This window comes from Zeus faber (genome assembly GCF_960531495.2).
Source record: "Zeus faber genome assembly, chromosome: 8".
Lineage (NCBI taxonomy): Eukaryota > Metazoa > Chordata > Actinopteri > Zeiformes > Zeidae > Zeus > Zeus faber.
Genome location: NC_137195.1, coordinates 21,261,874 through 21,285,634, shown reverse-complemented (window position 1 = coordinate 21,285,634; position 23,761 = coordinate 21,261,874). Strand labels below are relative to the sequence as shown.

Below are 23,761 nucleotides of genomic sequence, written 5' to 3'. Positions count from 1 at the left end.
GTCACGAATATCCACACATAGAGCAGGGGGCCCAAACTACAGGCCCGAGGGCCAAATCCGGCCCGCAAGATCATTGAATGTGGCCCGCTACTGTGGTGATAGTATATTGACAAATCTGGCCCGCGAATAAACTTTTCAAGCCCCAATGCTAAACAAATGTTTGAAAATATAAAACAGAATTAAATAGATCATAAGAGAGCTATTCCAAACAGGGTTATGAGGCAATTCACTAATGTGAGAGGAAAAAAAAAATAAAGAACAGAAAAAGAGGCTGGTTTTCCCTGGAAGTTCAACACGGCCCGCCTTAAAGAAGACAACCTGGCCCGTGGCCCCCAGGTCATTTGAGTTTGAGTTTGTGAATTAAAAAGCCAATTTTAATGTCCGTCATGGGGCCCACTGGGAGCAGCGTCTCCCCATCGCACATGCCGTGATACGTGTCTTTGGACTTGTCTGCACAGCGACTGGGGGATTGAGGTCAGATGTAAATGTTAGACTTACTTTACATTTTTATTTCCGGCATGTGCCGATCCATCTGGAGCCGGCGACGGGACAATGAGCACACCACGCCCCGCTAGCATGCGCAGCTATTCGAGAGGCGGCGGAAGCCGGGGCCGACATGTGCTCGGGTCTGTGGGCAAGAACCGAATAATAAGAGTGGTGCGGGTGTGAGGTATTTTTGGAGGACATCGAGGAAGTAGGCATGGCCCTGGTTCCCTCGCCGAAAGCCAATGGGATATTTTCGTTGGATTTTGGATTATTGCAGAAAACAAGCTCTGTGGGAAACAAACGTTTATGATACTTACACGTTTTGTTCAGCAAGATACTCTTCACAAATGAACACCGCTCTCATTATTTTTCGCAGCGTAAATACAATCGCCAGAAGTAAAAAGCTAACGTCAGGCTATAAACTAGCTACAGTACACCAAGTCGCATGACTTCAGCTTCTTGCTTTTTCAACTTCGACTGCTTTCCAAACGGCTAATACGGTTAGCCTCCGCTGCTCCGCGTGCTAGCGGTTCACCAAACGGGAAGCAGCCGACATGACACAAGGACGATACGAATACGATAAGAATCCTCTGGGGAAATTCCGGCGTTGCAGCAGCAAAAAAAACGTGCAGTCCAGAAAGAGACAAATTAAAATGAGATTCAAAATAAACAAAAACACACTCGTACGCCACTCAGGAGTTACTGGGGGGGCAGTGGGGTTTGGACTCTCACTTCCTGGGGGAAAAAAACAGAGTCGCTCCACTCAGTTTATCATTGTTAACATAACTATATCATTTTAAATAACATCATAATACGCACTTGAGGACACTTAGACGCAAAACAATGCGTTTTTTAACTCTCGAAAGATCATGCCCCCTCCCCCACCATATGCCTCACAGTGGTTTGGTCCACTGCGACCCCAAAAACCCCGCACCCATTAACCCCTCGGTAGGCGTGCGTGTAGATCAGTGTCTGGAAGTGGTGGATGCGCCGACCTCCGGTCATGTCAGTGGCCACGTTGCGGAGGTTCACCCAACACGAAGGGATGTGTCGGACATGTTTTCTCGTCGCCATGCTGGTACGAGGCAACTGCGTCTCCTCACGCATGTAAGTCTAAGTGGGTTAGGACCCCTAGAACCCCCACTCCACTGCCCCCCGTTTTATTGTCCCGCGCCCCACTTCTCAAACCAAAGTTGCGCCCTTGATGCTAACAAGTAGTGTGATGCTAACTAGTAGTGTGATGCTAATTAGTAGCGTGATGCTAACTAGTAGCGTGATGCTAACTAGCGTACTCAACAGTAAAGTAGATGCACCCAGAAATAGTCGGTTTTTTGTGCGTTTTTCACTTCTCCCGCAGAGCTCCGGGGGAGAAACGTCTGCACTCCCCCGCGCCGGCAGATTCATTAATTTGACGCGACTTTGGGGGTCGGTCGTGATCACACTTGTCACGTTGGATTTCGGCAAGCGAGGAGGTGGAGGGGTGTGGGGTGGGGGGTGGGGGGTTGGATCCGCCACGCCAGGCCGCGGATAATTTGCGGGTGAAAAGTTGTCGAGGCGCTTGGTACCCGCCCGGGGAACGACAGGCAACCTGTGCCCGCCTCCGACCTCCGACCCTCGCGTCCGTGGAGAGCGGAGGACGTCCAGGGAAGGATCGAAATTCGAAAAAATCGAGGTCGCTTTGGGTTGTTTTTGAGCCACGTCGGTTGTTTCCGCGACCAGGGACACGGTCGCGTGACATGAGATGTGGGATTCCACTACAGAGGCCATTTAGGGACATTTAGGCCCATTTCGCAGGGACACGCGGACCAAAAAAACTGAGATTAGAAACAGGGATGAAATAATGAAACGGATTCAACTAAATGAGGGGGACCGGTCGCTATTAAAATGTTTATTTATTTTTTCATTCATTTTATTTTTGATTCGATAACAGGGTTTCAAAACGTATTTAAAGCAGAAAAAAATGTTCGTCCGGCAGTCGGTTGTTTTTTCTTCTTCTAATTTACAATTTGTTTTAATGTTTTTTGAACTGCTGCACCGCCGTGGTCGCTGTTCACTATTTACGTGCTGGATTCATTATTTTCACCAGTCGCCTTCGACAGTCAAGCGTTGATGGAAAGGCAACGTGTTCGTGGGCTCAGGTTTGCGTGAAGTCGGGATCCACGTCGCGCTCTCGAACCACTCGCGCCAGGCGATGCATTAGCGCGCCCTCTGCTGGTCACACGTGGGGCCTGCGGGCTCCCTGAAGAGGCGCAGATGGATCTTCTTGCGACACAGAATAACCGCGTTTCATTTAACCCCCCCCTTTTTTTTTTTTTTTTTTTTTAATAAAACCCTCATGGTGGCAGTACAGTTATGGCATAAAGTGACTAAAACTGTGTGTAAATGTATAATCATTTTCCGTCTTTCATTTCGAAAGGTGGGAAAGGTGTGGGCAAACTGGGATTGTTTGGGTTTTCCCTCCATTGCATCCCTAGGATATAAAAAGCCGCATGAGTCCGTCCTTACACGCACTCTTTTTATGATGTCTATGAAAATAAAGCATGGTCAAGCCCATCGTCACTTATAAGCTCTGTAGAACTGATCCAGCAGTTATAAAATGCTGACTAAAATGAACTCAATTTAAAGAAGGCCATAATGGGAAAGACGTCCAAGATACACAAAACAAGGGTTGAATTTTTTTTTTTTTGGGGGGGGGGGGGGGGGTCAAAACAAAAATCACATGAATTAGCCACACGACCGTTGCACAACACTAGTAAGGTACAAGTAGGACGAAGTGTGGTGGATGGGTGGGTGGGTGTTGGTCGGGCGGGCAGATGGGAGCGAGGCGTTTGGGGGGCTTATTGCCAGGCCGAGGGCAAAGGGGTGGGGGTGGGGGTGAGGATCCATGCAGATATGGCCCTGACAGCGGCCGTCCTCCCTTGGGGGGGTTTCAGCGATTGGCACTGATGACAAGGTCTGAGCGAGGTGTCATTGGGACGCGAGGCTGTAAACAAGGTCAAAACAATGTCAGGCTCCAGCTGTCGGTCACTCTGGCCCCCGGTCTGAGTGTGTGAGAGACCAGTGAAGGGTCCAGGGGAGAAAGTGAGAGACCCGCCGGATAAAGGAGGGATCTTAGTAGAGGGGGGGGGGGGGTGCGTACAAGACAGTGAAGAACGAAAAAGAACGTAGATGAAAGAGTATGTGTCGTTCAAAGTGCGTGTGCCTTAAGAGCCGATGCGGAACATTTCCCCGGCTTGGATTCCACCAGGCGTGCAAAGTGCAATCCTTAGCGCAAAAAAAGGAAACGACGCGCCGACAAACGCCACTTGCCACTGACCAAAAAGGTTGTTTACAGGAATGCGCACGACGTCCACATCACAGTTGACGGGCCGGACAGACCGGCCGAAACCCACTGAAGGCCACAGCGACGGCGGGCAGAGTGTTGACATTGAGATATATCGATCGACATGTCGGTGCGGTGCTCGCCCCAAGGCCGATCACTGGAAAGGGACAGCGAGTGTTGAAGTGAAGGGAAAGTGTGGAGAGGGAGGGCGGGTGGGTGGGTCGCCTCGGGCCACCGCGCCATAACGCTGTCTGGTCTGGCTGCCTTGATATTGATTACAGAGTGGTCTGTGCAGCGGCCCTGAAGATTAAACGTAAAGGGCTCAAATCAAGCGCACACCTCCCCGCCAGCTGCCCACGGTGCCACGGAGTCACCGAGTGTGTGGCCCACGCTTTCAAACCTGTGTCGCGTTCCAAGGCAGGCCTGCCGCTCGGTTACGCAGTGTCAGCCCTCTGGTCGGTGATTCTGAGCAAATCAATCCTGTATTCAATCACTGTTCCCATCGCAGCTTGTAGTGCACACCAACGTGTGTGTGTGTGTGTGTGTGTGTGTGTGTGTGTGTGTGCGTCTCTGAATACGATTCGTACAATCAGCACATCATCTTGTGTAGAAATTAGCATGCAAGTCAAATCGTACAATCAAGTTTCAATCTGAGCATAAACATATTACATGAGCACAGTTTGATGATAACAGTAAATAATTGTGACCTACAATCTTCCTATATATATATATATATATATATATATATATATATATATATATATATATATATATATAACATGCGTTTCTGAGTAAATATACAAGCCAAGACAAGTCTTGTGATATCAGAAATGTCCAGTAGAGGGCGTCCAAACACCGTGAAATACATTCCATGACCATCAGTCATCTCAGTAATACATAAATGTGGGGGTTCATAAACGGTCACCTGTTTGTTTGGGGGTTGGACATAATATATATACGTTAAAAAAAAAATGTAGAAAAAAACAACAACCCCTAGTTAAAGTGAGATCGCTCGGGAGTGTGACAGGGGAGCTTATCCGTAGCTGGAGTGCGGCGTGGGCAGGTGGGGGGCTCTGGCTCCCGCTCCGACTCCCGCTCCCGCCTCCCTCTTGCTGGTGCCGCAGGAGGCCCGGCGTCCCGTCAGCCGGCGGCGGAAGTGTCCGCTGAGCAGGATGTAGATGAAGGGGTTGATGCTGCTGGCGGCGTAGCTCAGGCACACCGACAGGTAGTAGCAGGTGTGGTAGGCCAGCGTGGGCCGGCGCACCGTGAGGTTGACCAGCTGCAGGACGTGGTAGGGCCCCACGCTCACCAGGAACACGCCCACCAGCACCAGCACCATCTTGGTGAGGCGGATGGCGCGCACCCGCGGCAAGTTGGTGCTGTAGCTGAAGGAAGAGAAAGAAGAGTGGTTTGAGTTTGTCCCTCCCACTCTCTCTTTCTCTCTCTGTCTCTCTCTCTCCCTCTCCCTCTCTCACTCTCTCTCTCTCTCTCTCTCTCTCTCTCTCTCTCTCTCTCCTTCCCTCTCTCTCTCTCTCTGGAGTATTGTAACTAGGGTGACCGGACGTTCCTCTTCGTGCAGGTTAACCTGTCACCATCTTTGCTACACCCACGGAGGAAAATAGCAAAACACCAAAGTCACAAACTAGGCAGATTTAGGCGGAATATGATGGCAACTGCCAAAAAGAATGGGAAATGCAGCTACAACCAAGACTGAGAAACTACTCATAACCGGGTGAAGCAGGGTGAAGGCGATTGTCACAGGGTTTTTCCAGTAAATTTGCAAAAATCGTTTTCGAATTTTGCCCGGAGAGGAACCCGCCGTGAAACGACACTGTGCATGTGAGGGCCACAAGAAGAAAATAAAACATAAGGAGCCTAGGAGCACAAAACCACCAATACTGGTTTTCAGAGTCTGTTTTGTCGCCTCCACGTCGCAGAGAAAACAGCTCAACTCAACCCCCACTCGGTCCTTCGCTTCCCATTTTGGGGGGAGGTCGTCCGCTTGAAAAGTCTCGTCGACGCAGGTGTCGCAGGGGGTCGTCTCTAATGCGACGCGTGTCAGGCGAAAAGGTCGTTTTCGTTTGTGCTTTTCGCCCCCTTCTTTTTGTGTTTGAATAGCACCAGCCCCTCGTCGCCGGCTCACCGTCGCGCCTGCTTGTTCTTCAGGTACATCCTCCACGTGTAGCACAGGATGAGGACGTAGCAGGTGAGGATGAGGGGCAGGGGCAGGAAGAAGGAAGTGACCGTCTGATAGAGGGTGTACCTGTTGGGAAACAGAGAGACACAATAAATTGCATTGATTCATTTCCACCCTCGTATGCGTGAGTCCGTCTTTAAAAGTGAAATGAATCCTACAATGTCGCTCCCCCACAGACACACACCACTATAGGGATTCCTGCATTTCTTTGGGGGGTGGTGGAGTCATGGGTATATAGAAAAGCAAACTACAGTATGCGGAAATAGAGACAACAGAAAATAAATTCAAGCCCAGGAAGAGATGGTCTGTACCTACATTTGATGACAAAGTTGGATCCCCAGTTGCTATAACGATATATAAATGTGTCGGTATTATGAATTATGCATTATGAATAGAGATGGTATGTTTTGGGGCTCAGATTCCTGAAAGCAGCTATACAATTGAAGAAAAAAACAGATGTAATACTACTAATACTACTACTACTACTACTGCTACTACTACTACTACTACTACTGCTACTACTACTAATAATAACAATAATAATAATAATAATAATAATAATAATAATAATAATAATAGCTGCAGGCAGCAATACACAGGGGTTATGACTTTATCCTAAAAATAAGAACGTGGCTGTCTATCTGTAATCCACAAGGTCCTGTCTCACGGTGTCTCTGTGGAAGGATATCACTCCGTATGGAAGTTCCTCAGTCCAAGGCGATACACACGCACGCTCACTGGGGATGTATAGTATCTGTCAAAATATACGGTATTTCACGGTATTAATGTTTCCCCCTTTGTTTTCTGTATATTCAATTAGTAAATATTTTACATTAAATATATTAAACACAAGGTAAAGCCTCTGCGGCGGAGCACGGGAAGGCACTTTTCGGGGCTCTGAAATTCACATGAGAGGCAAAATAAGCAACATATATATCAAAATCCAACGTATTTGCAATGTTGAAGATGTAAACCTTAATTCACCTCACCTCATGTTGCCGCTGCACGGTAACAGACGGCCAAATGTTGTAATGATCTATTCAATGAGTAATTCCGTGAAGCGCTTGGGGAACACGGGGTTATCCGAATAGAATGTCTTCATTTACAAAAACACCAAAGAGATAAAATATCAATACAACATCCCCGCAGACATTTACCAGGTAAGGCGATAGATAAACACACACACACACACACACACACACACACACACACACACACACACACACACACACACACACACACACACACACACACACCTAGTTTGAGATCTCTAACCATTACAGAGTGATGTAGTCTACACCACATGGTGCGAATGAACATCCAGAACCAGACCCTGCACATTTATAGTAAATAGTATGATGACGTCACAAAGCGTCTTACTCTACATCTCATCTCGTTCCGTTAGTTTTTGAACGTTGGCGTGTCGGTGAAGCAAAAACATTTGGCTACTTTTGGACAAATCTTTTGCGTTTTTTTCAAAGATCTCTGCTCGATTTGGATGAAACCTGAACCACGACATGTTTGCGAAGTCCCGGTTCTAAACGACACCTCAACCCTGTCCGTAGCTCCGGCAGTTGTTCTGTTCCAGACAGGTTTAGCCCGAAAGATTCTGAGGAGAATAATAAAAATCCGAACGCTAACATGATCATAGGTAAATTTTACTCCTCGAAATAATTTAGTTTTTTGCCCTTTGCAAAGGATTCACTGTCATTCTGTCTCTGTAGCCTGGTTCATAACGTTATCATATTAAGTGACAAGAAGCAGATCCAAGGATGCCACAGCAACAGCGACTGTGCAGCAGTCTCAGTCTCATCAAACAACACAGAAAAACATCCCCCATGGAGAAAAAAAAACCAAACAAACAGAAAAAACAAAACCCAATACGCCACAGCGGCCAATTGGGAAAGGCCCTTGTATCACCTCACCAGAGAACTGCGCTGGGAGAGATCAGGTTCATGGTGCAGCTCTCCAGTCCGTCGGAGAAGCGGATGACCTTGGAGTGGACCCAGACGGGCACCACCATAATGAGGGAGATTAGCCACACCAGCAGGTTGATCCCGATGGTCTTGGACCTGGTTCTGAGAGCCAGCAGGCGGAACGGATGGACCACGGCCAGGTACCTGCATCCCAGCCAGGCGGGTAGGACAAGATAAAAAGGAAGAAGAAAGACAAACATGAAGCTTGAATTGAATGCGGTCGCCGTTATTCATATGCAAAGTAACATCGTTGATGGTAAACCAGGTCGAGCAGTCACATTCATTTGTGGCTTTTATTCCCTGTTCACATGGGCTCGCATGAGCACGCGCCACAGTCGGGTCAACTCCAGCCCACAACTTCAACTTTCCACAGAGTTAAGTTATGGCCGCAACGCCAGCGTACATGCACTGCAAGACAGTACTGTAGTGTTGGGTAGTTCGCGAACGATTAGATCTTTTTGAACCGAGTCTTTGAAGTGAACGAAATGACCTGAGTCCTCAACAAAACAACGATTCATTTGTTTGAGTCTACTGCAAGAGGTCATTCGCGAACAAATCGGTGAGGGAACCTAAAGGACTTGTGGAAATAGTTCAGAGCTGTTTTCTATGGTTCTTTTAGTCCCTTCGTTTCATTCGTTGATTCTCTCTTTAGTTATCTTAGTCAGGCTGCTGTTAGTAGCTCAGGAGGTAGAGCGGGTCGTCTAGTAAGCGAAAAATTGCCGGTTCGATCCCAGGCTCCTCCTGGTAGCGTGCTGATGTGTCCTTGAGTAAGACGCTTAACCCCCTGACTGCTCCTACATGACAGCCCACTGCTCCTAGATATGTAAGATACTAGGATGGAATGCAGAGAAATTGCAAATTTCTCCGTTGTGGCACTGATAAGGGTTTATAAAATTAAAAAAATATTTCAAACCGTATTGTGCAGACATTACACATGCATTGTGGGATCCATGCCTGTCAGCATTTAAAAATAATTTTCCGTCCCAGTGGCACGCCGTTGGCTGGGGGGTCTGACTGACAAAGTGCCGCTTGTTACTCACGGTCATGCATGTTTTTTTTCTTTGGTTTCATTCAGTAAATAAATAAAGCCTGTAATAAGATACAGTATCAATCTACAGTTATAGCACACTGTTATTATTGGTTTTGTTTGGACAGCGCTGGTCGCCGGAGAGGAGATGGGCGCACCAAACTCCTTTGTTTTAAAGGTTTAAAATATGGGACATTTATTCTTTACTGGAAAATAAACAACAGCGGGAGTATAGTCGGGAAGGAAGAGTAAAATACAAGAGAATCCTGGGGGTTGACAGTTATGGCGTTATCCCACCTACACTTTGCAACATTGACATGTAAGTCGAAGTAAAATATTTTTCAGGTAAAATTGTGCATTACAATATTTTATTTTATATTTTTATGCTTGATAGTTTAGATATAAATCAAATCCCAGACAGGGATTGTCTGATTGACTCCCTGAACGGATCCACTGCAAGAACGAGTCGCTCGCGAACGTGAGAATCGCCAGAAATTGTGAGCGATTCGGTGAACAAATCAGTGAACTCGTCTTTTTTCTGAACTGATCAAAAGATTTCTGTCCCTGGAAGGAAACAGCAGAGCTGACAGCTTCACGGCGACAAGGACAGTTGAGCACGTTTCAGCTTCATGCAAATGAGAAGCGTCGGGCACCGGGCAACAGCCAATAGGAGGGAAGATCTCAACGGCGCTGCGCCTTGGAACATGGACGCCCGAACCACTGCGCTTTGTTCATGATAAGGCTTATTTTTTTAAATGAAAAACATTCCTTCACCTTCTGATAAAATAAAGGACACGTCATTTTATGTATCTCCTACAAGGACAATTCTTTATTTTAACAGATCGATGGCAAGAGTAGTTACGTATTTTTTTCGAGAGGTAATTTATTTTGCTTCGTAAACAGCTACACCATTTTAATTAAAAAAAAAAAAGCACACACTGTGCACCATCTATGTTTATAATGCACATTAACTATGGAAAGGGAGAGAGCTTTGAAACAGCCTGGCGATTTTGAGCTGACACGCCCACAACAGCCAGGTACACAGAGACCTTGCAACGAGATGAGAGCCGCTTGGCTTCAAGCTGCTGCCACTTCACCGGAGGTGTGACTGTTACCTTTATGCTGAAGCACGCCATTGCTAGAGTTACCCAGGAGAACATTTTCTAAAAGGAGAAACAAACTGAAGTGACCTTTTTTTTAAACTGAGTGCTGCTATGAATGAAAGCAAGAATGCAAAATAACCTTTTGAGTGCGGGCAATGCAGAGAAGCTCTCCAATCTCCAAGCTGAGGGGAGAGATACGGCTTTGCCCATTATGTCGTCTGCTGGAGTCCCTTCAGGATACACGCACACACACACACACACACACACACACTATCTCTGACCTTCTTGCTTTGAGTCACAATCTACAATTTCTAAACATTAAATTTTTAAATGTTAAATTGCGGAATTTGTAATTTATTTCATGTTAAACTGCTTTGCAGGGGGAAATGGTCGAAACAGGAAAACTGTGTTCTTCTGCCAATTGATGATTTGATGGTGAGTTGGATGAACTTAGAGGCAGATCTTTCGCTCACATTTGCCTCTAATGCATGGAAACCTGGACCCTTTATGCCATCTCACAATATATGTTTGAATTTGACTTACAGAACTCTGATCTTCTACTTGCATCGTTGTGTTGGTGAATATTCCCTCATGACAAATAATATAGTTGTGTGAATTGACGTAAATCATGTTTCCTTCAATATCTTCTACAGCTACTGAATCGCTTTTGTATGTGTGATGGGTTCCTTTTGGGGTTTAGGTTTATTTTTCGGGTTTATTGTTAATTTTGTTAACATATTTAAATTTGGTATTATTTGGTTGCAAAATTGGCCTATTTCTATTCAAATGAGCCTAATTGCAAATAGCCTCAAATTCACAAACACCAGCGCTAAAAGACACACGCAGTTAGAGTGAAATCATTACCGTGTGCAGAGAGCTGGTGGTAACTGCGCAGAGAACAAAAAAAATATTTTAAAAAGGCAGCGTTGCGTGATGCAATTGCAATGCAATTGAAGCACATTTAAAAGAGTGTCACGCCCAGACTTTCCAGTGATCGATAAATGATATTTTGACATTATTATTATTATTATTATTATTATTATTATTAAAATCACTGTCACTGAATCCGAAGGTAGCAATGCCTGGAAGGGGCAGTCGGTGGCGGTTTTGAAAACACACTCCAAAAGCAACTCGTTGATACTTTGAACAATTTATTGTACTAAAATGGGTTACAAACATTGACAAAAACAGCTTCATTATTCCTGTTAAACAAGATATCGAAAAAAAACAACTAAAAGATAAAGGGAATAGTGATACAGAGGTCCAAATTGGCATTGAACCACAGATGGCATTGAGTCTGCAGGACCACGGACAGCTCTGCTCAAACCCATTTTTACACGAGAAAAATTGTATTAAAAATATGGTTATTAAATGTGGAAGAGTGTTTGAAGTAGCCCTTCACCCACCGTGTTTGTTTACTCTAAAGTCACGTTTGATCGTGGGAGAGTTCCGGTTTTGAGAGTCGGGACCAGTGTTGGGGAAACACGTTACAACGGTCTGTAACAAGCAATGTCAGGCGTTGCTGTTCCTAAATTTTGGATACTAAAATTAATTACATTTCATCACATTACTGATACTAACGAATATGATACTCACATTAGCCTATATATGTGCTATATGATACTGTGGATGTATGTGTGATAAGCACATGGATAAGGTACGTGTGGATAAGCAGATGGATAAGGTACGTGTGGATAAGCAGATGGATAAGGTACGTGTGGATAAGCAGATGGATAAGGTACGTGTGGATAAGCAGATGGATAAGGTACGTGTGGATAAGCAGATGGATAAGGTACGTGTGGATAAGCAGATGGATAAGGTACGTGTGGATAAGCAGATGGATAAGGTACGTGTGGATAAGCAGATGGATAAGGTATGTGTGGATAAGCACAGGGATAAGGTATGTGTGGATAATGTACGTCTTGCCTCCGTTAGCGTACTATTAGCCTGGGGGACAGCGGAAGGTGAGTGGCAGAAATACAGGGATATTGGTGGAATTGGCAAAACAACTTTGCATGTTTTTCAAACTTGCTTGTGTTTATTGTAAGTGTACATCATACAGTGCATTCAGAAAATATTGCAAAAATATCTGAAAACATGTTTTCACTTTGTCATTATGGGTTATTAAGTGTAGATTGATGGGGAAAAAAATTGCAATTTTGGGAATTTATTTATTTCAATACAAAATTACGTCTATAACACAATAATGTGTGCAAAAAGTGAAGGAGTCTGAATACTTTCTGAAGCCACTGTATATACAGTATATGTATGTCATATGTATATACGTCATATATGTAGCTTCTCTCGTAGCTTCGCATGCTTCGTTGGTCATAGCATCAGTTTACGGAAAGGTAAGCGTCGATTGACTTCGCCTGGACGTGGAGCAGAAATGTGCTCGCTGAGGATGGTTTTCTGCTGGCAAATACTGTACTGCTTGTGGGTTTTGAGACTAATCTCACGCCATAGAATTTGCATTACAATTTGCATTGTGAACAAGATATTTCATCAACTAAATATGGTGTATTTTAAACAAACCACATTAATAGTAAATACAACTGTCTGGGTAAATCCAGATTAGATTGTAACTGGCACAACTTCCAGCCGGCCCAACCAGCTTTGAAGGGAATTATTTAATTTGGAGAAAACAAGCCAAACTACATTTATTTTGTGTGAAGATTGATACGTTTTTCTATTCTACTCCAACTGCCACACTCAAATATGGTTTTGTTGACAGGCAATTTTCCTTTACATGGGTGAGTCCAGGGATGCTTTTGATTATTTACATAGTTCTCGGCAAGATAGCAGCTCTTTTGATACCTGCAACTGACCAAAATTGTAGACACCAGGCAATGGCATCACACATTTTGAGAAATAATATTTTTTCTTACCCACGAATTATGATTTTTTTGTGCCCCCTTTCAGCTCTAAGTGGATGACTAACATTGCTGCTGCTGCTTTTTCATCACTGGATCCCCTGGTGTCAGCTGAAAAACTGTGCCTACTTTCCACAACTTTCAAACCCTCTCCTGAAATGACAATCTATCTGTCAACACCATTTACAGACAATGAAACAATTGGATTGAAGCCTTGAGGCAAATCTATGCTTATAGCAACTCTGCTTGGGCCTCAGGGAGATCAGGACTAGGGATGCGCCGATCCGATACTCAGTATCGCTATCGTTCCGATACTGACCAAAATCACTGGATCGGATATTGGGAAAAAAAGTATAATCCAATGCAATCGATAAGCCTAAACTATCATATAATTGCTAAACTAATCTTTGAGCGACATGCCGTAAAGAGAGATGTGTCATAAATTTGCGCCACGGCCAGTGCACACTCCTCCAGGGAACACAGGAAAGCAGCGGATGTCTTAAGGCCGTGCTTCCGTGACAACCTGGTGAAGTCCAACATGGCTGCGGACCCACACAAACCACCAACCCGCTGTACCACAACTAATAAACCGCGACACACCCGCACACACTCCACTCGCTCATGCCCCACTCAGAGAGAGAGGGAGAAACAGAGAGAGAGAGAGAGAGAGAGAGAGAGAGAGAGAGAGAGAGAGAGAGAGAGAGAGAGAGAGAGAGAGAGAGAGAGAGAGAGAGAGAGAGAGAGAGAGAGAGAGAGGCAATTCAAAGAGCCTTACATACATACATCACAACACAACACATATTACATACATAAAAAATTAACAGGAAAGAGCATAGAAAAATAAATACATAAAAAATTATAAAGACATAGAGACATTCCCATGGAATCGGAAAGAGACCTTGCTGTTTCCACCGATATCAACCTGTGGAAGCTTATTTGCAACAACACCTTTTCCATGACCCGCAACTCCAAAATGCAAATCATCCAATATAAGATTCTGCACAGAGCCCATATCACGGAACACAAAATGTTCAAAATGGGTCTTGTGTATGAAGATGTTTGCTCTCACTGTTCCCGCAATACCAGAGATGACTACTTTCATGCCTTCTGGCTCTACCTGTCCAAACATTCTGGACCAACATCACCAAGAAGCTATCAACCCTTCTGGGTCGCAGCATTCCAGTCTCCCCGTCTACATGTCTCCTCGGTGACCTCTCCTCAGTTGACCCACCACTGAAACACCACCAACCCATTTTAATCGCTTTAACAATTGCCAAGAAAATAATATTTCTCAGAAACAGAGATAATCTCACCACAATATCATTTAATGAAATATGGGCTACTTTTATCACTGACATTACTCCATCCATTAATACTTGAGTCTTCCTAAGTTGGGGCAATGTCGCTCTTGTTCCTGGGTTGAGCTGGCCTGTCTCTGGGGGCAGGGGGGTGGGTGTTCCCGTGGGGTTGGCGGCTGGCATCCATCTGTTGGGGTGCTGCTGCAGATTTGGAGCACCGGTTGGGGGTGGGGGGAGTGGTTTGCTGGTTCGGGTCTTGGCCCCTTGGTCGGCGCGGCACTGGGGTCGCCCGCCCCGTGGGTGGGGTGGTGGGGCTTGCGTGTCCTTCCAGGTGCGTTCTGCACACTGGTCTACGTGGATGGGAGCTCGGGGCTCGCGGCCGGTCAGGGCGTCTGGTCAGCTGCGGTGGGGCGGGCCTTGCTCTTGCGCAGGCCGCAGGTAGGCATGGGGGTCCCGGGGTGGCCGGTTCGGGAGGGGTGTCGGTCTGTCGGCGCGGGACCTGGCTTTGGGCCTGTGGTCCGTACCTGGTGCCTGCGGTGCGGGTTCTGCGCCTGCGGCTGCCTCTTGTGCCTGCACATGGGGGTCTCAGGGGTGGGGGGTCTCCTCGTCTTGCCTGGGACTGGGTTATACTGCTCGGGGTGGCGTGGGGGTTGCTCTGCGGGCTTCCGGCTTCTCTAGGGGCCCAGGGGTCTATTGTGTCTGCAGGGCGGGGTGCTCGGCGCTTTCCTGCAGTCTCATTTACTGCCATAACTATGACAGGAAGAGGCCACGTGCTCAGTTGCACGTGCCGATTGCAGCAGTTCCTGATGATTTAAAAATTAATAAAGAGTTGCATTGCAGGTCGAGAACTTGAAGGTCACTTGCAGACTAACTCTGTCCTAGATGCAAAAGCCTACAAACACTCTGTGCTTTATGCCCAGCATGCTGTCAGCACTGGTTAAAAAAAATTTATAATATAAGAAAAGACATAAAAAAAATAAGTGTTTTAAGTCATGTTTGCATGCAGAAGAATACATCCTTTTGGGTACTATAAATTACAGTATTTGCTTAAATTAATTATTATGCCTTAAATAAACAACAAATATTGAAACATATTATTGATATTTGTGACAAAGATACAGCATTTAAATGGAAATTCTACATTGAACTTGTTTAACTGATCGACAGACCAATGTCTTTGTGGCCGGCAAATGCATTGTGTGTTTAGAACAGCAGCATTGTGTTTATTATAATGATTTATTTACAGCTAAGTTGTTTAGGTGAGGGAAAAAGACGGCATCGGATTGGTATCGGTATCGGCAGACACGCAAGGTTGCGCTATCGGTTTATATATCGGTATCCTAGCAGGTGAAGAGGCAAGCTCACTCACCTGTCCAGACTGACCGCTGTCATCACCGCAATGCAGGCCACCTGATTGCAGTTGTCCAGAGAGGTGATGATCCGGCACAGCATGCTGCCAAACACCCAGTGGCCGCCGCGGGCCCACTGGTGGATCAGGAAGGGCATGACGGTCACGTGCACCACGTCGGCCACAGCCAGGTTACAGATGTACACGTCAGGCACGGTCTTCTTCGTTGTTCTGACGGACAAAAACAAATTATATACAAGTACTGTATGTAGAATTGATCCAAAGAGTGGAGGTTCTCCCGCCTATTTTTTTTTTTTCAGACACTCACGACGCTACCGACATTGCAAGAAGCATCTTGTGGAAGGTGTGGAAGGCCTACCTGCGGGGACACACTATCTCCTTTGCTTCTATACTTAAAAGAGCAGAAACAGCCAGGCTGGTGGAGATAGCAGATGAACTCCAGAGGGTCGATACGCAATATGCCACTGCCCCCCACCCCTGCACTTTTTAGTGAAAGCCTTAAGCTTCAAGCTGAGTTTGATCCCCTGTCGACGGATAAAATTGAAACACGTTGTCACGATCAAAGCAACGTCATTTCAAAATGTGAGAAAAGGCAGGTAAACCTCTTGCTGCAGCCCTCTCAAGACTGATCCCCAGGGTAAAATCGCTACTGGGGGCCATCGTCTCTGACCCAAAAACAATGAATGATGTCTTTCTAGAATTGCATTCTGATTTATCTTCCGCAGAGCATTTACCTGAGGTCTGAAATGGCCACAGATCCCCAGAATCAGCGACGACGTTGCTAATAAACTGGGAGCCCTGATTGCAACCATCGAAGTACCAGAAGCAGTCAAAATGTAACAAAATTGTATACCCCCCGGCCCGGGCGGGGATATAGTAGAATTTTATTCATATATTTTAATTTTAAGTATATTTTAATAAAATTTTCCCCACTTCTAGCAAAATTTTACAATGAATCCTTCATTAATGACCGACTACCTTCAACTTTATCCAAAGCCACCATTTCTTTTTTTTTGTCTTATTAAAAATACACAAAGACCCTCTTTGAATGTAACAATGACAGGCCCATATCCTTCTTAAATGTGGACCAAAATATGTTATTTCAGGTTTCAGCTTCACGTTTACAGCAGGCCCCACCAACTCTGACTTCAACAGACCAAACTGGTTTTATGGTCGGAAGGACCTCCTTTAATAACACCAGAAGGCTGCTCAATATAATCAACTGCCCCAGGCCCGATACTTCTGGGGTAATAATATCCTTAGACGCTGATAAAGCGTTTGACAGCGAGCCTGGAATGGAAATACCTTTACTATGCCCTGGAAAAATTTGGCTTTAGTTCAGATTTTTTGGCTTGGATTAGGTTGCTCTACGAATCTCCTGTCGCTTGTGTTCTCACAAATGGCGCAAGGTCTCGCCCCTTTTGCTCTCCGCCGTGGCACCACACAGGGATGCCCTCTCTCTCCCCTTCTATTCGCTGTGGCTATCGAACCGTTAGCCATCGTGTTTCGAGAGGAGGGGACTTTTGAGGGCATCACCAGGTCGGGTATCACTATCAAACTGTCCTTTTACGCCGTTGATCTGCTGTTTTACATCTGTAACCCAGTGTCCTCTCTCCCAGTTGACATTTTGCAGAGGCAAACACTCTGGTTGTAAACTAAATCCCTACCCTAGCCCCGGTTTGTAAAAATAATTTATTCCCACCCTCTTCCTCAGAACACACTTTTTGTATTTGGTGTGACAAGGCCATAGTTAATATAAAACATTTCTATAAAGAAGAAATTTCATTGATTTAACAGAGCTTTCAACTAGGTTTGACCTTGACCTTGCCAGATTCGTAAAAATGTATCCGAACACCAGTGATAGTTGCAATATGTGCAAACAGTCACCTGCTAACCACACTCACACGTTCTGGTCCAGTCCAAGTTTAGCAGATTGCTGCCTTTGAATATTTAACACGCTTGGAACAGTGTTTTATTTGAACCTACATGAACCTCTCACGGCCCTATTTGGAGCACCACCGCATGCATCGCCCGATTTCCTATCGATAAAAGTTCAGTGTTCTGGCCTTTACAACTCAATTATCTAGACGCCTCATTTTATTCAACTGGAAACACGCCCATCCCTCACAAGGAGATGGTAAATCATTTCAATTTGAAAATAACTGACTTTCATTCACAAACTCCGGTAAATCGCTTGACAAGACCTGGAAGGCCTTTATCGAGTACTTGAACTAGGCTACTATTTACCTGGGTGACAGTTAGGGGCCCCTCCTCCGTTTTTTTTCTCCATCAGTGTTCATGAATGTACTTATTTTCTTCTCATTTAATAATGGCTTTCCCATAGTCAGAGGGAGGAACTTTGGGAATTTGGGTGGGAAGTTAATGGGTTGGGTAGGAGTTGATGGACGCGAGGGTTGGGTTTCGTTCTTGTTGTTGTCCATGTTGTTCTTGTTTCATATTGTTCATATGCCATGTCTGTCAACAAGAAACCAGTGCACTCAGACATCCCTGATACAGTACATCACTGTACGCCTGCCAGAGACACAAAGCACGAGCTTGGACGAGCTTTTCTGTGGCCGCTGCCTGACCCTTTGCACCTTGACCCATTGCATTTGCATCAAAACGAAGAACAATGAAGTGAAGGGGGCTCTCACACATTTATTCATATTATTATACCTGTCAGTGGTGGTGATCAACATTCATTAACTCACATCCTCAACACCGCGACTACAAAAGGCGTTGAAATACACTTTTTAGAAAATCACTCGGATGCCGGATTTATCATTTTTGCTGTTGGTTGGAGAATAATTGCAAAGATTCTGATAATTACTAATAGTGGAGGAGTATTACAACTGCCTCTCCTTCCAGTTCAAAGCAAACCAAACGCTCCCCCTCCCACACAGCACTTCCACACCACTCTGCCTTTCTTATCAATCCAATGTCACAGCTCCAAAACAGAGTGCCAGAGGGTTCAAACTTCAGAGTGCTCAAGCAATTAGAATGCCCGGAACCCTGGGGAAAGCTTAGATATGACCGGGATGCTGTTGACAAGGTTTAGGAGGGAATATCAACGGAGGAGAAATCTGTTGGAAAGAGAGAATCTCAGAGTTCCTTTGCCTAGAGCAGCATGATTCAGGCTATTTTACACCAACATTGTTCATTAAAGGAAATTGTTTTCCTATATCTGATCCGATATTGATTTCATTTTTTCCTATTGTAATGGAGAGTCTGATTTGGACAGTCTGATGTTAATTCGTCACTATTGTACCATTATGTTCATTTGGTGAAGACTAAACTGGAAAATGCCGTCGTCTTCTGCCGTATCCACATGAGTAGATTGACTAGTCTATTCAGAAATATTGGTATCGAAATACAAAAAGATAAACAGAAGAACCCAAAAGACAACAGCTCCACTTTCAGAAAGGAACTGCATAGCACAGCTTCTTGAGCTCCAGCGGCCCTGGCCCCCTTCTGTCAGATCCTCTGTCAGGCAGCCATTTATTGTACAAAAGGAATAGACATTTTGTACTCTGGTCGTGAGATGTAAGTATGACATCCTAACCAGAATGCTTTTATAGCTTCAACGGCTTTTGCTGTTAATTTCCATTTTCCCTTTGGCCAGTGGGCACCTTATTCTGCCCACAAAAAACACATAAATAAACAATGTCTGGCTGTCTTCTTAACTAACCCAGGGCTCATCAGCGGCGAAAAGGCCACATTGCAGATGGAATATCAAGTCAGAGCAATTGATTTTATTTCCATTTATTGGACCTCTAATAGGAGCCACCACTCACACACGTAGAGTTCACAGTACAGACCACATCCCTTCCTAATAATTAAAGACTTTGTCCCTGGAAATAATTCATTGGTAGAAATTCATTTCAGACTTCCAGTCCCACTCCTCTCCAAACAAGACTGTAAAACATCACAACAGGCGCAAACACCATCAGAGGAATTTGGAGTTAGTTGAAATGAGTTCCTTGATCATGCCCTATGTCTTACTGGCTGCTACTTTATATATTATAAACCATTTAAAACGAATGGCTTAAACCCCCTTATAAAGAAAACCTTTCTTTGACGAGTCACTAACACGTCAAAGAACACACGAAGGCACTGTGGAAGAGAATTAGTCATTTGAGAGTATTGAGGCTATTCGAAGCAGCAGGTGTCGACCCTACACGACTAAGACAATGGGATCCAATTGTGTCGGACACATTATTGAAAAGAGGAGAAGTCATCGTTAAAACGGTTCGAAAACTCACCTGAGGATTGTGACCAAGACAATGACGTTGCCAACAAGTCCCGTAGTGCAGAGCAAGCCAACCAGAGAAGGCAGCACGGTGGTCTCCGTAAAATAAACCAAATTGAAGGACGCGTCTGACTGATTTCTGTCTGTCGTCCAGGGACGCTTCGTGGGCGCAGTCCGGTTGGAGACGCTCGACCAATTTACGTTCATTGTGGAAACGAAAAGGAGTGAGATACGACCATGACAGAGATAGGTGTGACAGTTGTGTAGGTTTTTTCAGATGGTGTTGCCGGAGCGAAGCACCTGCAGGAGCGGCGGCGCGCACTGGATACTCCAAGCGCTTTACGCACGCAGCGCCGCCGCAGCTGCCGACGCGACGCGACGCGACGCGGGGACAAACTCTGTGGAGGTTATGTCACAGAGACTCTAAATAATACAGCAAACAAACAAACAAACAAACAAACAAAATCAGTATGGTTTTGTTGAAATACACAATCATTGCACCTACTGTATTTTGCAATCAGCCAATAATCAACTGTTTACTGGCTTTTCTTTCTACGGAAATGGTCAATGAACAGACCACTAACAACACCAACAACACTAACAACACAAACAACCAACAACATGGTCAAACAAAACAAAAACAAAACAGACACTACAAAATGAAAGACAATCCATCTCAATAATTTCTATAAAGCATTCCCAGTGTGTCATTGCATTTATACAAAGCATAGTTTATATTGCAATGTTCTGCAAACATCCTGCATGTTGACCATTTCACTGTATGTTGACCCTAAATGTGTGCAAGAAGAGGCCATTTGGTCACCAAAGGCAGCGTGGATTGCATCCAAATGCACTCCACCCCTCTAAATTCCCCTAAAACCCTATATCCTTCACCTGAAGAACGTTACCGCTCATATAAAACAGAGCAGGCTGATCTCCATCACTTCATTTAATACCAACACAAAGGCTTTCGATGGCATTTTTGGATGTCTGCATTTACTAAGATTCACTGTAGAAATCACAAATAGTTTGCCTCATGCACATTAAGAAGACTTCAAGTATTCCTTCAAGTATTCCCTTGATTAGGGAGCCTTCTGCTTCTCTGGAATTATCTTTTGCTATGATGTCTGGGCAGCTCAACAAGAGTCTGGAGGATTTTACACCCATGAAGGCTGTAAGACAAAACTCAAACAAATCAAAAAACAACTAAATGACTCCTATGAATTAATTTATTGTTATTATTATTATTATTATTATTATTATTATTATTATTTATGTTATAATACAATTGTTGTTATTAATACAATAACAAGCAACCAGTTATTAACAATATAAAGAGAAATACATTTTTGGAGAAACTGACCAAAGCTGAAATTCAAAATAATTGACACTTGATGTTGCCTATTCATATATGGGAGCCTGCATGTCCCAGAGGAAGTTGTGGCTATTCAGAAGGTTAATGTTTTGGCATAGAGCTGATGAGCTCCGCCCCCCAGTAACTGAATTTAATTCCAATAAGTAAGCAGTATCATGTTCAATTTCTCATGTTTATAACAAACCAAATTTCATAAAAATTTGTTCCGAATTAAGTGAGTTAGAGTCCGTTTTATTTGTTTACTAGCAGATCTTGACTGCCCCAATATGGCGACCACGCAGATGCACGCCAAATCGCCAACGCTGTATCTATGGGATTGACTTGAGTGACATGAGCAGTGGCCAGTACTTAGGTGACGTTCCGGGGCGACCGGACCTGACGGAGTCCCCTTAATCATCCAATCATCCTTGTCGATAGGCACCTACCTTTTTTGATAGGAGTTCATTCTGTTTGTGTTTTTTGATTTGTTGTTGTGTTTTTTTACTTGGCCCTGTGTTTTGCACTTCAGGGCCACAATTTCTTGATATACGATGACGGGGAATCATACTGCGAATGGCTCAAGCAGGGTTTTTTTTCCCCATATGTCGTACTGTAGTCCTTAATTATTGGCTACCAATCATTATGATATAGGCAGGCACTAGGCCAGGGTTGGGCAAACCACGGCCCGTGGGCCATATGTGTCCTGCGAAGTAGTGTAATACGGCCGGCGAGGCATTTACATTAACAACAATCCTATAATATATTAAAATTTGTAGTATCTGTTATTTTCCTGTTATACTTCTCTGACGTCAAGTCAATCTTCTTCACTTTACCTGATCACATTACAAAATGAGCGGACAAAAAAATTGATTGAAGATTGGATTGCAAAATATTTTTTTACTGAATTACAAATGGCTCATTTTTGGAGTTAACGGGGAAAGCCGATTATTTTCTTGAGCTGAAAGAGGCACACTGGCTTTGTGATTTGGCGTTCGCTGTGGAAATACTGGCACACATGAATGAGCTGAACGTGAAGCTACAAGGGAAAGATCAGTTTGTATACGACACGTATTCAAAAGTGAAAGCCTTCAAGGTCAAATTGACTTTGTTCTCTAAACAAAAGCAAACAAATCATTTGGGCATTTCCCCCACACCTGCGCCGCTGAAAGAAGTCCCCCCAAACATGCGAGCAAGTACAGTAAATCGCTGGACGACCTGCATGGAAAATTCTGCCGTCCATTCTCTGATTTTGAAAAGGTTTGAGAAGTCACTTCAGCTGTGTCATGTCCCCTGTCATTCGATTTTGAGGCAGCACCGCAGGAATTACAGTTGGAGATGAATGATCTCCAGTCTGACTGTGTCCTAAAGGAGAAGGTCAACTCCGTTAAACTAGATATGTTTTATGCTTCGCTGAATGAGACAAAGTTTTCAAACATCCGAAAGTTGGCACAGAAGATGCTGGTGTTATTTGGCTCTATGTGTGTGAACAGATGTTCAGTGTGATGAACATAAACAAAACACGCCACAGAGCCAAGCTTACTGGTGAACACATGAGCGCTGTCCTACGAATTTCCACAATGAAAATGGCACCAGATTTTAATGCGCTGGCAAACAAGGGTGATCAGCAACACTGTTCCCATTAAATCCATCAATGGGATACGATTAAATTGATTTCACATATATTTTACACTTTATGCTTACTCCTTTTTCACCTCATCTACTAATGGTCTGGCCCGCCGGACAGTTTTAAAAACCATATGTGGCCCTCGAGGCAAATAGTTTGCCAACCCCTGCACTAGTCTCACACTGGGCTTATGAACCATGTCACGTCTCATGGAAGGAAAGCTGTTTTGTTTTTGTTTTGTTTTGTCTTGTGGAGTACGACATGGTGAAAGCCAAGAATGTCCTAACGGAATGTCTAACCTGTCAGACATTTTCGACATCTCTTCTCCTGGTGAGACAGCGCAGATTTCAGTGATGTTGAAATTCTCAGAGTTCAGGGTTCTCTGAACAGTGTTCCCTCCTCACAACCGCCCCAGAGTGCAAGTAGCAGTCATGGTCAAAGGTAAAGTGTGCCATGTCTGGCAACCATAACATGTCATGAGCTCATCATCTAGTCGTAAAGGACGAGAAACTTCTAGTTGCCCGAATTGAATTGGAAGTGTCATCCTCCATAAGGTCTGCAATAGAGTCACAAGCCACGTACAAGTTAACATACACTAAACTTACAAAATACTAAATAAACCAGAAAAGTTATGGATAATGTGAAATATTAAGCATTTACTGGTTGCTCCTGAAGTAAAAACTTTGGGAATGGTACTCATCGGCCAAAACACACCAGATACTCATGCATTTTACCTTACATCCAGGGCCGAGTCCACAGACTTGGGTCACTGAAGTCCTACAAAAGCTATTTGCTTTTTTACCTGTCTAAATCTGCAAGTGGAGTTAAAATTTTCAACCTGCAAAACCACTCTTCATTAATGGTCAAGAACTGCTTGCAATAC

General features: G+C 44.6%; 1 protein-coding gene across 1 annotated transcript; it reads right to left on the bottom strand.

Moving 5' to 3' along the window:
* Positions 1-4,841: 4,841 nt before the first annotated feature.
* mchr2 (melanin concentrating hormone receptor 2) lies at positions 4,842-20,107 on the bottom strand (the record flags this gene model as incomplete). The annotated part of the gene is made up of 5 exons (XM_080004827.1): positions 4,842-5,193; positions 5,952-6,071; positions 7,931-8,125; positions 15,652-15,861; positions 19,914-20,107. The coding sequence occupies 5 exons, from the start codon at positions 20,105-20,107 to the stop codon at positions 4,842-4,844; spliced, it is 1,071 nt and encodes a 356-aa protein (XP_079860953.1).
* Between the last annotated feature and the right edge of the window lie 3,654 nt (positions 20,108-23,761).